This window comes from Gavialis gangeticus, unplaced genomic scaffold (genome assembly GCF_001723915.1).
Source record: "Gavialis gangeticus isolate Ggan-Ray unplaced genomic scaffold, GavGan_comp1, whole genome shotgun sequence".
NCBI classification, from domain to species: domain Eukaryota; kingdom Metazoa; phylum Chordata; order Crocodylia; family Gavialidae; genus Gavialis; species Gavialis gangeticus.
Window position 1 is genome coordinate 43338604 of NW_017728992.1, and position 14322 is coordinate 43352925.

The following is a 14322-nucleotide window of genomic DNA, read 5'->3' on the forward strand; positions in this document are numbered from 1 at the left end:
GCGCAGGGCGTGGGCTGCCTACCCCCCACCCAGATCCGCCAGACCCCTCCCTGTGGGGAGCGCGGCTCTGTTTCCCGCGCCTGGGTCGGCATGGCCGGCAAGCGGGCTCCTAACGGTTCCCCGCGCTTCCCGCCCCCACTCAAGATGGCGGCGCCGGAGCCTGCCCTCCGTGTCACGTGACGGCGCCGGGGAACAACGAGAAGCGTCTCGCTCCCTGGGGGCCGTCACGTGGCGCCTCCGCCAATGAGCGCGCGGGCTGGCGCCACGTGACGCCGGCCTTGGTGGGCGCGCCTACCTGCGCAGTGCCCAGCCTCTCTTGCGCTGGGCGGTGGGGGAGCTGGCGCGGCGCTGCGGGAAGGGGCACATGTCATTCTGGCTCCCCACAGCCCCCCGGGGCCAGCGGTGAGCTTGGTGCTCACCGGGGTGACTGGCTGCCTAACAGACGTGGTGTTGAACCGCACAGTCTGGGGCGGGTTGTTTTTCACCTGGAGGCTGGCTGCGATATTTAACCTGTGGTGAATAATAGTAGGAGCCCTCAGGAAACACCACCTTGGAATTGATTTGCTCTTCTTTTCATGTTGTCTCGCAACAGGCCCCAAACTGTCAGAAGTTGGTTGTGGTTGAAGTTAGGAGTGATATTAGCAGGTCCCAAGACCATTCATTCCTCTCACTTTTAAGGCTTCTGATGGTAGTTTTCTGATTTTATTTATTTTATTTTATGCACCAGAACCAGCAAAGAGAAAGGAGTACATGGGCAACTGGTGCCTCCTGGGTCAGGGAGGGCACATGCTTTCCCAGCAGGCAGTCAGTGATGCGAGGGAGGGGGGTCCGTTACAGCTGATCACACTGACCCAGAAGTGCCAGCAGTGCTTTTCCTGGCACCCCCGCTCCCTGGCTGGTGCTCACAGCCATTGCCTAACTGGGGAGCGCTGGCTGTTGTTGGGGGGGGCGGTGCACCAGTGCTCTCAGGGGGTCTCTACATGCTGCCACTGAAGGAAAAGAATTAGTTGCAAAGGAAACTTAATTAAGCAGAATTAAAAAGTAGACAGCGTGGTTGCCAGGTGTGTTGCGTTTAACTGGTGGTGCTCAACTTCTCACTGGTGTGGGCTGAATGAGCACTTTGGGGTTGCTCTGTGGGCTGGATCTGGGCCTCTGCTGCCTCATGGGGCCCTGAGCTGCAGGATCAGGGCCTGCAGTGTGTCCTGCTGGCTATCCTGGGTGCCTGGATTGGGCCCTGAGTCACTGTCACGTTCAGATCTAGTGTTCAGTCTGCTCTACAGAGCTTCACCCAGAGCTGGAAACTTGACAGCAGGGGAGTAGCATTTGCTGCCAGCAGTCCCCTGCCACCAAATTTTCAGACTCCCCAGGGACCTCTGCAGGTAGGATGGCATGGCTGTGCTGGCCAGGGGTTGAACACCCTTGCATTTAACCAACATGTAGATAAACAGAGTCCATTACACCATTACGTGGTAGGCAGCAGATTGAAGGCTAGTGTTGTGCAACAGTTAAAGGAATTGTGCACTTGCTCAGTATGCATGTAAGTGGAGTACAATACAGTAATTTATTTAAATATGTTAATTTCTATTGTGCTATTTTGGTTAGTTCATCATTCTGTGGATTATCAACTCTGAATGTTGATTAGAGCTGCTGATTACATCAACAGTGCCTTATTACCAGGGATCCTGGTTTTCCCTGATTTAAAAAAATCACAAATTCTCTGATAAAATCCCCAAAATCCATGATTAAAATTTAAAGCACCCCCCAACTCATGGCCCTTAATCCCCCACAACAGATCCCCAGCCCCTCACTCCTTGCCTCCCAGCCCTGCTTGTGCCCTTTGCCCCTGACCCCCAGCCCTGCCAAAGGGGGACCTCCAGTTGTCAGGGCTGTGGGGCCAGGGACCGGGGTCTGCAGCTCCCTGCTCCCAACAGAAGGCAGCAGCTGCTGCAGGGGAAGGAGCAGGGAGCCAGTGCCCCCACTGCTGCTGCCTGCTGTGGGCTTGGGCAGGGATGAGGCTGGTTTCCAGCTGCAGTGCACATTCTTGGGGACAGGAGGGACCTGTGACCCCCAGATTTATGCGGGCAGTGGTGGCAGGGTGAGTGCATGCTGCAGGATTGTGCTTCTTGCCCTGCTACCCTCCTCTGGAGCCTCTGCAGTGTGGCAGGGCACAGTGGGAACGCACAGGAAAGCTGCTTGCCACTGTGAGCTCCTGTGGCTCATGGACTGGAAGCTGCACACTATTGGCCTGAGCGCACACTGTGCTTGTGTGTATGGCTTCCCTGAAGGGCTGATAGCACACCACTCCAGGTCGATGTGCTGCCAGCTGGGCAGGCACTCCTGCAGGAAGCTGGTAGGGAGAGGAGAGGTGCTGGGGAAAAGCCCCACATGGAGTGCCTGCCTGGCTGGCAGCACATGAACCTGGAGTGGTGCACTATCAGCCTTTCCAGGAAGCCACACAAGGAAGCATGAAGCCTACTCGGGCCGATACTGTGCCACTCCAGGTCCATATGTCGCTGGTGGGCACTCCATGTTGGGCTTTCCCCAACACCTCCCCATGCCTCAGCCCCCAGCCAGCTTCCCACAGCCTGCCCAGCCAGTGGCACATGGACCCAGAGCGGTGCACTATCAGCCGTTCAGGGAAGCTGTACGTGAAGGTGCAGAGTCTGCTCAGGCCAGTACCATGCCACTTGAGGTCCACGTGCCACCGCCTGGGTGGATGCTCCATGTCCTTCCCTAACACCTCCCTGTTCTCAGCCCACAGCGAGCTCTCTCCCCACCAGCCCTCTACAAGCCCCACTTACCTCACAGGCTCCAGGAAGGAAAGTGCACCTGAGTCAAGCCTTGGGTGACTGAGAGCCTCAGGCCCCACTCTTCCCACTCTACCTCCAGACAGGGTTGGGGGTTTCCCACCCTTTTTGCAATCGGCTCTTGCAGGCTGGAACTCTGCTAGCCCACAGGGTTCTTTGCAAAAGCGGGGAATCCGCAGGTTTCTCGCTAAAAGGGAAACATGAGGCCTGTGTGTTTCATGAGGGCTTCTTCTATTCAGCGCAGGTTAAATACATGGCAGGCCTTCACCCAAGTGCACTGCCTCGGCAGCCTAGAAAAAGCCTGCACCAGGCTGTGCCAGTTCAACGCAACATCTGTCAGGCACTCTCCCTGGAGCACTGCAGCAGCACCTGCTGATAAGCACTGAACTCAGTGTTTGCCTCCCAGGGCCTATAAGGCACCAGGATAACTTATACCACATCCCACAGTGCCATGCCAGCCCAGCCCCCCCCCCCACTTCCACTCCTCCCCCCAGCGCAGGGGTGGGGCACTGTGCAGGCAGGAGCACCCCAGAATTCTGGCATCACATGGTGCCAACCTGTGTGCTCATTAGTGGAGGTGCCACGTGACAGCCTTGAGGGAGCAAGATGCTTCTAGTTTTTTTTCTCTGATAAAATAGGGGGGTCCATGGCTTTCCCTGTTTTTCTGTGGGAAACAGAAAACCCGGATCCCTGCTTATCACCATTCATATCTGGTATGGTATGGAAACAGTATATACTAGCTCTAGTGGTATCTCTGCATGTCATCGTGAGTAATGGAGCAGAGTTCAGTGAAACTTTCACTTGAGCCTTGATGTCAACTGATTAAATAGCATTAACTTTTTTTAAGCAGGTATTGTGTAGTTTTTTCACTTTTGTTTTTTCTGGACCTCAAACAATTGCTTCATTGCCTTGATATAATCTGAGACTTTGTTTGAGGTGTGGAATAAGCAGGGTGTATTGTAGAACAAGGGTGTCAAACGTGGTCCATGGACCAGGTCTGGCTCATGGAGCCATATGATCTGGCCTGTGGGTCTCAGACCAGTCTGGGATGTGGAGTGGAGCTGGCCTGGTGTGTGGGCTGGAATGGGTGCTGCACACTGCTTGGGGAGACTAGCATGGGGCATGCATGCTGCCTCCTGCCAGACTGGCCCTGGAGCATTGGTTCTAGGGCTGGATATGGTTGGGCTGGGCCAGAGCCAGTGCACAGGGCTGTCTGGCAGAGCACTGGGTGTAGGATGAGCCCAGCACCAGCCCTCTGTACCATGGTGGGTGGGGGTGATAGGTCCAGCCCTGTTCATTGCCTGCTGTATGTGCCAGCCCGGCTCTGGGGTTTGCACTGCATGCTGCTCCTACCGGATGGGACCTGCAGGCTGACTCTAGCATGACCCAGTCTAGACTAGCGCCAGATCCTGCATTTGGGGGGGGTGGGAGGGAGACATGTACTGTCTGGCAAGGTGCAATATTCAGCATGCGCTCTGTGCCAGACCCTCTGGTCCCTACAAAGCATGCACAATACTAGTTCCATCCTGCGTGCCACCCGCAACGCAAGTTGCGTGTGGCAGAGGGGGGCTGATGTGGGTAGTATGCTGCACGTGCTGCTCTGCTATATGGCCCTATGTACTGGATCTGGCAAGGCCAGTTGAGCCCGCAGACTGGTGGGACGGATGAGTTTGACACCCTTGCTGTAGATTCTAGACCAATGGTTCCCAAACTGCTTGAACCCAAGAGACCATTATCAACCATCAACATGTTATGCGCCTTATCAAGCTTTTAATTGAAGAGGAAATGCTGTATGAGCTGTAAGCCACTTACCATAGCTTTGTCTAGACCACAGTTTGGGAACCGCTGTGCTAGAATATTTCATTAAGTTTAGTTTGTGCTGCTTGTAGGTCTAAGGTTCAGTTGAAATAAGCAATCTCTCGGAAATCACTGTAGGTTGAGTTCCTAGTCTGCTAATAAACAAAGGAAAACTTTTGTTTAGAGAATATTTTGCTCAGTAAGTTATAACAACATGACACTTTCTATAATTAATCTTCAGTTGCTTACAAAAACACAAGACTGGAAAGAGTTCTTGTTTGAAAAAATAAAAATGTACACCCAGTTTTCATCAAGCAGCAGGTCCAGTGGATATACCCTGCTTTAGTCATATGGTGGGTGAGTATCTAGCTAGGTGCATCTCATGCAGCTTGTCTGAGGTCAGAGGCAGGGGGTGACAAAGAACAGGGTAATACCATTTTTTTTGTTTGTTTTAAATGGTTGTACACTTGCATAGTATGGTATGAAACACTAAGGGCTCCTTTGAAGCTGTCCAGAGGCCAGAGGGTAATAGTTCTCTAGTCAGTGCCAGCCAAGAGTTTTGGGTCTTCAGAAATGTATTGGGGCTTTCTGAGATGGTGTATTAGTACTTGACTAAATGTAGTGCCTCCTGGAGAAGTCTGTATTTCTTGAATGATTGCTTAATATTCTGGAGGAATTTTAAAGTTCTTTTCACGAGTTAAAATTACTGTTTTAGTACAAAGAAACTAGTGAAACAAGTGGTCAGTAAAGGCAAAAGTTGAGTAGTTCGACCTATGTGGCTTTATTTAAAGAAGGGATAAAAAGCTAAAAAAAGAAAGTTAAGAAGCTTGGTAAGAGGCTTTAGTGTAAATAGACTCAGGGACTCCCTCTGTAGCCTTTCATAGCTGCAAAACTATTTCTTATGGCTCTAGTAAACTAAGAATGAGTACTTGGATGTGTCAAATTTGACAGCTTACAGTTGTGGTCTAGCTGATAAATAGCAGGATTTGATTATGGAGTTGTGAACCTGAGTGAGAGGCAGAAGAGGGTACACAGAGCAGCTGTATAATAGCAACATAACCAACCAGTAAAGTTATCAGGTTCCTCTGTTTAAACCAGGGGTGCTCACCCCTAGCACTCGGGTCAGATCCAGCTCACTGAGCAACGGCAGCCAGCCTATAGGTCTGGAGGCTTGGTGGGGGGTTAGTGGCAACACTAACACTGCCACTTCTTCCCCGCTGCCAAATTGATATGCCCCATGTGGCGGGATCAGGCCCAGTCTGGGCATGAAGGGGGAACTGATTTAAACAATTCATAGGTATTCAGTTTCCTCATTGAGTGGGGTGGAGATTTGCATGCTTTAGAAGAGGACACAGTTGATTGGTTCTCCACATGTTAATAGCAGCATTTCCTCCACATGTTAATAGCAGCACTTCCTCCATTCAGCGCTTGATGTTTTGCTGGAGGATATCCAAGGTGTGGTGTCCAGTATGTGGGATTTTGTATTGTTTTATGTTATCAGCAGAGTTTGGAGTTTGTAGAGGATAGGCCAAAAGGTCTTGCTGCCATCTTAGTTCTCCTGTGATGTCCCTGCCTTTCTTCAGCCTTGTGCCTCCCATTTGCTTTCAGAGATGAGTAAAGAGTTCCAAACTCTTCCAACACATGAACTTGCTTACTAGTTGAGAGGAGTCTTGCTTGAGAGAGAGGAGTCTGAACTGAAAATTAGTGTTATTAAGAATCCCTGTCAGAATTGTAGCATGTAAAATGATTCTTCAAAGAATATAGCTGAGAGCTCTGAATTTAAGGATAAAACACTGCAGTTAATTGTCTACCAGCAATAGTAAAGATAGCATTGTTACTTCTTGGTACGTCAGAAGCCACTGGGAAGGGGAACAATCTCCAGCACGTGGTTCTCCCCCAAATTATTCTGAAGTTGTCCTTGCTGCAGCAGTTAGAGTGGAATAACACTAGCTTGAGTAGAAGATGATAAATGACAACACTTTAAACCAGTGGTTGTCAACCAGGGGTATGCATACCCCTAGGGGTACTTAAAAAGGTCATGGGGGTACGCAGAACTAATGTGGCCAATAAATGCTACATGCATGTGTGCAGCTGCAGCGCAGCACACAGGCAGCCAAGAGCATTGGCTGGTAAATGTGTAAGTGTGTTGTCAGGGAAGGTGCTCAACACCCCTGCAGGGAACAGCCTGAATGTAGCTGGTAAATTTTGGAGAGGTATCTGGGGAGTCATGTATTAGGCAGGTTATAATGTGTCATAAATCCAGTGTCTATATTTAGTCCATGATTTTTTTTGTATCCATAGGGTGATGAAGTGAAAATCATAGGCTTGTCTGTGAAAGGTGTTTTTGTAAATTCCATTTGACTTTACAAAAGCCTGATGAAGGGTATTTATACCTGAAAGCTTGCAAAGAAGAATTTTTCCAACTATTTGGCTTGGTCTAATAAAAGATATCAGATTTACCCAAAGAACCTTGTCCACCTATGCCCTTAGACCAACACGGCTACAACCTATATCCCTGTAACTTCTTGTTTTTAAAAAATGTGTTGTTTGTTTGTTTGTTTTAAAGTTCCTACAGCTTTTATGAAGTCTGCTTTACAACAGAAACATCTGAAGTGCACTAGTTTCAGCTTCCTAAAATGGGCGGTGCTGTGGCTCAAGCTCTAAAGTTCCTGGCTCTAGAGCCAGAAGGAGAATTCTTGTAGAGAAGGAAACAACAAATTGGATGGAGGACTGTTTTCAAAATCTTAATGCAGTTCTCTTTCCTGTATGTAATACAGTTAACTTCAAAGCTCTGTCTGGCAAAGCCTTTGGCTACAGCTTAAGAAGAACCTCAATGCAATGTCAGTTGCATAGCTGTTCTTTTGGAAGTTGCTTCCATTTCTTTGGTTTGTTAGCCATAAAATACTTTCACTTGTATCAAACACATTACAAATTATTGGCTTAAATACTGCAGGTATAGTTCAGCATAGTATAACCTGTTGTCCACCACATACAGGTGTTAGATTTGTGCTGAAAGAAAAGCTTTCCTGCCAACAAAAAAGAGAGCATACAGCTGTTCGGGGAGGGGGAGCGGGGTTTGCACAAGAAAATTGGCTTTTCCCACACCAAATTGAATGGCTGTATGCTTCTCTTGGGTGTTGAGGATACTCAGCATCCCACAGTCCTCTGTTTTCCCCAAGGGGGATGGGGGTGTGCACATGTGTGCTGGGAGGCTGCCTGCACCCTAGGTCCCAGGAGCCAGTTGGGGGTGTAGGGAGGGCAGGGTGTGAATGAGCAGACTTGGCACAGCAGGTGCAGCCTGCGCTGCCCCCATGGAACTCAACATGGGGCTGTGCCTTGCCCTGAGGGCAGCCTGCATCGCACTCCTACCTGCACCTGCCGGTCCCTGTCCCAGCCAGGGTGCACAGCTTCTCAGCAGGGTTGCTGTCAATGTGGCTGAACCCACCCAGGTGCTGCTGGCTCCCTCTGCCTTAAGTGGTGGCTCTTCCTCCCCCTGTCCTAGCACACAGGGCTCCAGCCTCAAGTACTTTGCCACCTGCTGCCCACAGGTGGCTACTTATTGTGCTAGGTGAGTGCAAGATGGCCTGGAGCAGGAGCTCCATGCGCTGGTGCTGGAGCTGCCTGGCTGAAGCTTCCCCCCTGCCTGGAACAACATGGCATGGGTAGGAGGCAGAGAAGCTGCTGGAGGCTGGGAGAGCTGAGTAGTACCTGGAAGGCTATAGCTACAATGGGAGCACTCCCACAGTGAAGCTATTGATGCTGGCTGGGACTGAGCCGGCAGGAGCAGGCAGGGCTCAGCCCCGTCGCAGAGGCAGGCACAGGCTGGATTCAATAAATTGGCCAGCATCAGCCCACAGGCCAGATCAAATCAGTTGGCACGCTGTATTTTGCCCACCCTTTGTTTAGAGTATGTGTAAAATAGTAACTGGGAATGGAAGGCTGTTTTGCTTTGGAATTAAGTTTGTGGGGGCAGAATTAGATGGTGTATTCATTCAGGCTTCAGGAGATTAGGGCTAGAATAATGTGTATAAGAAGGATTTCAAAGCTACTTACAGCTGACTAGATCTATACTAATTTCATATAGGAGGGTATATACAGACTAACAAGTCAAATGGAGGTAAATTCCTGCCCCTCTCTTACTGTGCATGCTTTGTGCAAGGGAATAATTCTCTTGCTTGTCTGATTTCATCCCATGGTAAGTGGAAGCTAAACAACTTACCCTTGAATGAAATGGAGCTAAGTTATTGGGCGTTAGCTGAGATAGGAGCAGAAATGTGAAAGTTGCTGCAGAGCAGCTAATGTGTCTGTGTGCATCTCTTCCCTCCTTTCTCTTCCCATGCCCCCCTAACTAGAAGTTATTCTGTGCACTCTACAAGTGACAACTGGAGAGCAACTCTGGGTAGTACAGTTTAGTACAACTGGCTTTTGGCCCCTGTGGTTCTTTCTACGTAATCTTGAGTTCAATCCAGAATCCCATGTTTCCTATGTTTAAAAAATGTGTGCTGTTGTCTAAGGATTTTGCATTCCCTCCCTGGTTTTGTGAAGTCTCTTCTTATAGGTCAACAAAAAGAAAAAAAATCTCATTCTAGGTTAGAAAACATAGTTCATGTGACCAGTGATCCTTCCAGAGATTCTTTTGTAATTCATTTTCTTGTAATAAGGTTTTTTTTGTTTATATAAGACAAAACTGAAAGGATGAAAACGTATGCATGCATAGACTTTACCTTCTGATAGACATGCAAACAGATTTTAAGGTATCCCAGGCCCATCTCTGGCATATACCTGGGTTATTGAAGTACACTGTCTTTAATTCGAGTGTGTTGAATTTGGCAATACATGTATTGCCTTTCTGTATATATCTAAATAAGCATGATATATTGCATCCATTGCACTCTGCCCACTAAATCATACCCTCTAGGCTATTTTCAGTCTTCCGGACAACTTGGCAGGTTTCAGGAAACTGGCAGGGTTTCTTTTAAAGTAAACAGTGTACTAGAGAACTTTGTTTTTGAGGCAGGGGAAGAGAAAAGTAAGAAGAAAAAACACTGTTGAGTGGCAGGATTTGTTAACAGTGCACAGTTGTGTACCAACACTGTATGCTGCTCATTTAAAGAAAAAGATTTTTTTTTTCCAGCTCTTTTCCCTGTATTTCAGGTGGGTGTCGCTGTACTGTTTTTAAGTACCTACCTTTAAAGACACCTGTCCCCTCTTTTGAAGCCCTTGAGTAATGCCTTACACTGTTAAGAAGTTGCATATATATTTTTTGTTAATTTATGCAGAATCGTATCATTTTGTCACCTGAGTTAAGTCAACTCATGCTGATATGAAGGTTTTCCATACCTTCATATTTGTGTCTATAATTAATATAAATGTTGACATTAATGTTAATTCATCTTTTCTTCTGCTCCATCCCCCATCTGTGTGTGTAAAACATTAGTTTTCAATCTGTGGTCTGTGGACCCCTGGTAGTCTGCAGACTAAGGCAGGGGTGGGTATAATTTTGGGCAGAGAGCCGCTTACTGAGTTGCAGCAAACCATCAAGGGCCTCATGACAGGCAGCCCAGGGCAGATCAATGTTAATTTTCTAAATTTTGTAGAGGCCCCATGGGCTGGATAGAATTGCCGGCCCCATGGGCTGGATAGAATTGCCGGCCCCCGGGCTGCATTTTGCCCACCCCTGGTCTAAGGGGTCAGCGAAAGATGACTATGATCAATCAAAAGTAAGATCCATGAATGACTAGAGTCTTCCTGAGTAACAAGTAGGGTCTGAGGTACATGACTTCTGAGGAGAGGCTGGGGGAACTGGGCTTATGGAGTACCTATACTGGGGTACCTATACACATGCAGTAAGACTGCTCCAGTGTGCTGTAATTACAGCATGTCAGAGCAGACTTGATTAATTAAGCCTGCTGGAACGAGGTAATTACTTGGGTCTGGAGCAGCAGTTTCCAGCCTCATGTGTATCAGTGTCCCTGGGCTGAAAAATGGCGGCAGGGGTGCTTTCAACTAAAGCTCATTCTGTGACTCTTAAGTGTTAGTTTATCTTCTAGTTTCAAGATGATGGAAATAACTAAAATAGTGCATGAAGAACATCAGGGTTACAAGCTAAGTACATTTACAATACAATGAATAATACTTACTATTAGAAAGTGCAGGTAATTTTGGATGTCCAATTGAAGAGCTCTTAAAGGAACCTAACTCTGAGGATAGGTCCTCAGCAGTTTAGTAAGGTATCCTAAAAATGTCTGAGCATCCAAAAAAAAAAGGTGAAGTGCCCAGTCACTGCTAGGTGCTTGCTGTTTGGCAGTCTTTACCAAGCCCCATAGGAGAGAACTGCTGGTTTCTTTCTTTTGTGGCTTCTTATTTCTTCTTTTAATTTTAGACTTCCAAACTGGCACTTTAGCCTGTGTGACTAAAGTTCAGACTTGGAGAACATAGAGCTCCCATAATAGAATTCATGTTCTTTCTCTTCCCCAATACAGAATGACTTTTCCCATGCTGACTGCATGCCAAGTAATGAGAACAGTTTGCTGGAACGAACTGCAGCACCTCGTGACGGACTTCCAATGAATTCCCATAGACCTCAGTGGGAAGGTAGGTAGACCAAAGCATTTTTGAGGTGTTCTTGATGCTTGTGCAAGGTTAAACTTAACTTGTAGTTATTGAAGTTCTGTGTCTTAATCTCTTTGCCCACTGCTTTTGTACCAGTTGCACAGCCCTTTACCCTATGCTTAGAAGTAGAGTTACAGGATCATATCATACTAGCTAGCTTCCAACTGGTAGTGCCAGAAAGATGTAAGATAATTGTAAAGAGGAGAAAAAGAAGAATCTCAGTAACTAATTGTGTTTGTTGCATCGGGCATTGTGAGGCAGAACAAAATTGTGAAATAAGATATTGATACTTTGACAGAGCAAACTGCTTTTGATTACTTGATTCACTTTTACCTCAGTTTCTCTCTCTGTTTGTTTATTTTAAGTTTTGGAACTAAAATACATTTTCTAGGTTAGTATATTATAAAGAGAAACAGGATGACTTTATGGCATTGTTTTAAATTGTATAAGGTGGCTATAGTACCAAAGAAAGTGGAAGGAGTCCACTTCTGCTTGTCCTACTGAATGCAGAATTACAGCGTGTCAATAAGGGCTGTGATCTGTGGAACAGAGGAGCCATCAGCAAGAAGTCTTGTTGCGTCTCATTTGGAGGAATTTTTAGGGCAGTGGGGGCCAGCCTTCATGGCAGGTGTGCCACAGATTAAGCCCTGTGCCACTCCAATCCCTTTCTTCTGCCTGGTCTTCTGCTCTGCTTCCTGCCTAGTATGCCATGTGCCCCACACAGAGTCTGCCTGTAACACGTATGGTGCATGTGCCACAAGTTGGCCACCCTTGATTTGGAGCACAATTTCGAAAAGCAGATGGAAGGTAGAATTGCTATATTGGCTATTTCAATTCTAAAAACTTGGTCTGTCTTCGAAGAAACATCCTCTGTATTTGCTTTGGGGCTGAAGAGAAACATTTGAGAATGGAAAAAGTGAATAGGAAATGTGTTGTGACTTCTGCAGTCCTCCTCAGATGTCCCCTTTGCTTAGGGAGTAAAGGTGCAGTGGCAAGTACAGATGGAGTAACTGAGTGGAGTTCAAGTAACTTGCAGAAGGTTATATAGGAAGCTTGTAGCAAACTGCTTTACATTCAGTAGAATAAAGTGCTTTGCAAACCAGTGAGTTCAAATCCCTGTGCTTAAGCCAACTGGATAAATTTAACCGTGGTTAAATTTAACACACAGCAAAATGTTATTAGCAGCACTTGCCGATCAGATAAAAAGTGCAAGAGAGGTGAGTGAAGGTTGGATAAAGGCACTGTCTTTTGCATTATAATAGTTAGGAACTGCCATGGACCATATAGATCAGTAACAGAAGAACTGTCCCTGCTTCAGATGTTCATCATGAAGTTATGTTAGTTGTGGAAATCAGATATTCCTTCTAGATTTAGTTCTGATGATGAATCTGATTTTTGTTTCAGAACTCTTTACTAATTTTCAGAATGAAGGTAGCCCACACTAGGCATGTATGTTTACTTAATTATACTTGCTGTCAATGTGTGTCTTGTGCATGGTCTGAGTTGGAGGGTGATAGAGCCATTATTAGTTTGCCTGGTGTTACTTGGTGATCATTCCATCCATTTCAAATTTTAAAAAAGCTGATGGCAGTGCAAAAATGTCTTAAGGCAATATGGAAAGCTACAAAATTGACTTTCATTTCAGGTACCATTTGATGTTTTTTCAAATGACAATGCTGTAGTTATGTCATACTCCCTGCAAGCCTATGATCTCAAGAACAAGGAGAGGGAAGAATAGTTAAAGGTGTCTTGAATCTTGTGTTACCAACTCAGTAAATGTCTTGAAATATTAAAAAAGAAAAAAACCTTGAACTCAAGTTCTCTAAAATAGGGATTGTATTAGTAATCTTGAAGCACAGACTGTTTCATAGTGTAGAAAATGTAATTTTGTGTCCAAATGAATGAAACATTGATCAAGCCCTACACAATTCCACATTGACTTATGGCAGAATGATGCAACTGCATCTACAACATATTCTAAAGATGGCAACAGAAGTCTTCTGTCAGTTGACAGTGCAGACTGCTTATTTCCCTTTAACCACGTTGTTGAGGAACTCCTAGGAACCAGAATTAAAATGTTATGCAATATTGGTTTCTTTGTGTATAATGTAGCTATTTACATGGGGAGATCCAAGGCAGTGTCCTTAATTATACATTTAGTTAAAAGTTCTTTAGGTTTATAAGTGACAGGTATCATTACCTGGCAAACTTAACTCCTGAAAAAGAGTTTTGTGAATTATTTTTAAAAAAAAATGATTTATTGCCTCTACTTGATACATAGAAAACAAGTTCCCTTTTATATGAAAACCATCATGCTAGCATTCAGAGTTAAAGTGAGACCTGGCAAAAGAAGGACATTCATTGTTTATAGCCCAAAATCTAAATGGTTGTTATCAACATTAATGAAGGTGTTTTTATTGTTTTTAGGCCTGAGCACTTTGATTCTTAGCCTTTATCAAAGTGATTACATTAGCTGACTTAAGAATGTCAGTTCAGGAATGAAATAAGGTTGTGTAATACTCCTTGCATCTTTTTAGTTTTAAACATTAGTAGATGACATACAGTTCTCATAAGAGGGATGTGACTGAGCTTATTTGATAAGAATGAATGGGGTATTAGGTCCATTGTTGTCAATATCTTGTGTAAGCAGAATGGGTAGAAAAGGTGTTGTGTGTTTAAAAACTAGTGTGACGGCATAACTTTATATTCTTATTCTTCACTTCTTTCCTAGTCATATACCCACTTCTGTATCTCCTTCAGCCCCTACCTCAAATACTGCTTCCAGTTTCACTTTCCTTTACGGATGCTGCTTTTGGCCCATTGGGCTGTCTTCTCTTGTTTGGCTCTCCTGCCCCACGGAACTGGGGCATAATGGCTTTGGCTCTCTTCAGTTGTGAAACTTTCTGTAAACATAATTTATAGAGGTGCACTGATATATCAGTTCAAATCATATCGCCAAATTTACATTATTGGTGGTTGGCTTTTTTTGGCTAATGTGGCCGATAATGTCACCAATAAATACTGCTTGCACGTGCACAGCCTGGCAGCTTGGAGAGCAGCGTTGGGCTGGTAAGTTGGGGGGGGGAAGGGGTGAGGGGGAAAATCT

The 14322-nt window shown here is 46.1% G+C and overlaps 1 protein-coding gene across 1 annotated transcript in view; it reads left to right on the forward strand.

Moving 5' to 3' along the window:
- Window positions 1–14322, forward strand: part of ZCCHC2 (zinc finger CCHC-type containing 2) — a 73971-nt gene that overhangs the window by 13180 nt on the left and 46469 nt on the right. The window contains exon 3 of the mRNA XM_019518510.1: window positions 11087–11198. Within this exon, the coding sequence (XP_019374055.1) occupies window positions 11087–11198 (112 nt within the window). The remainder of the gene's footprint in view (window positions 1–11086; window positions 11199–14322) is intronic.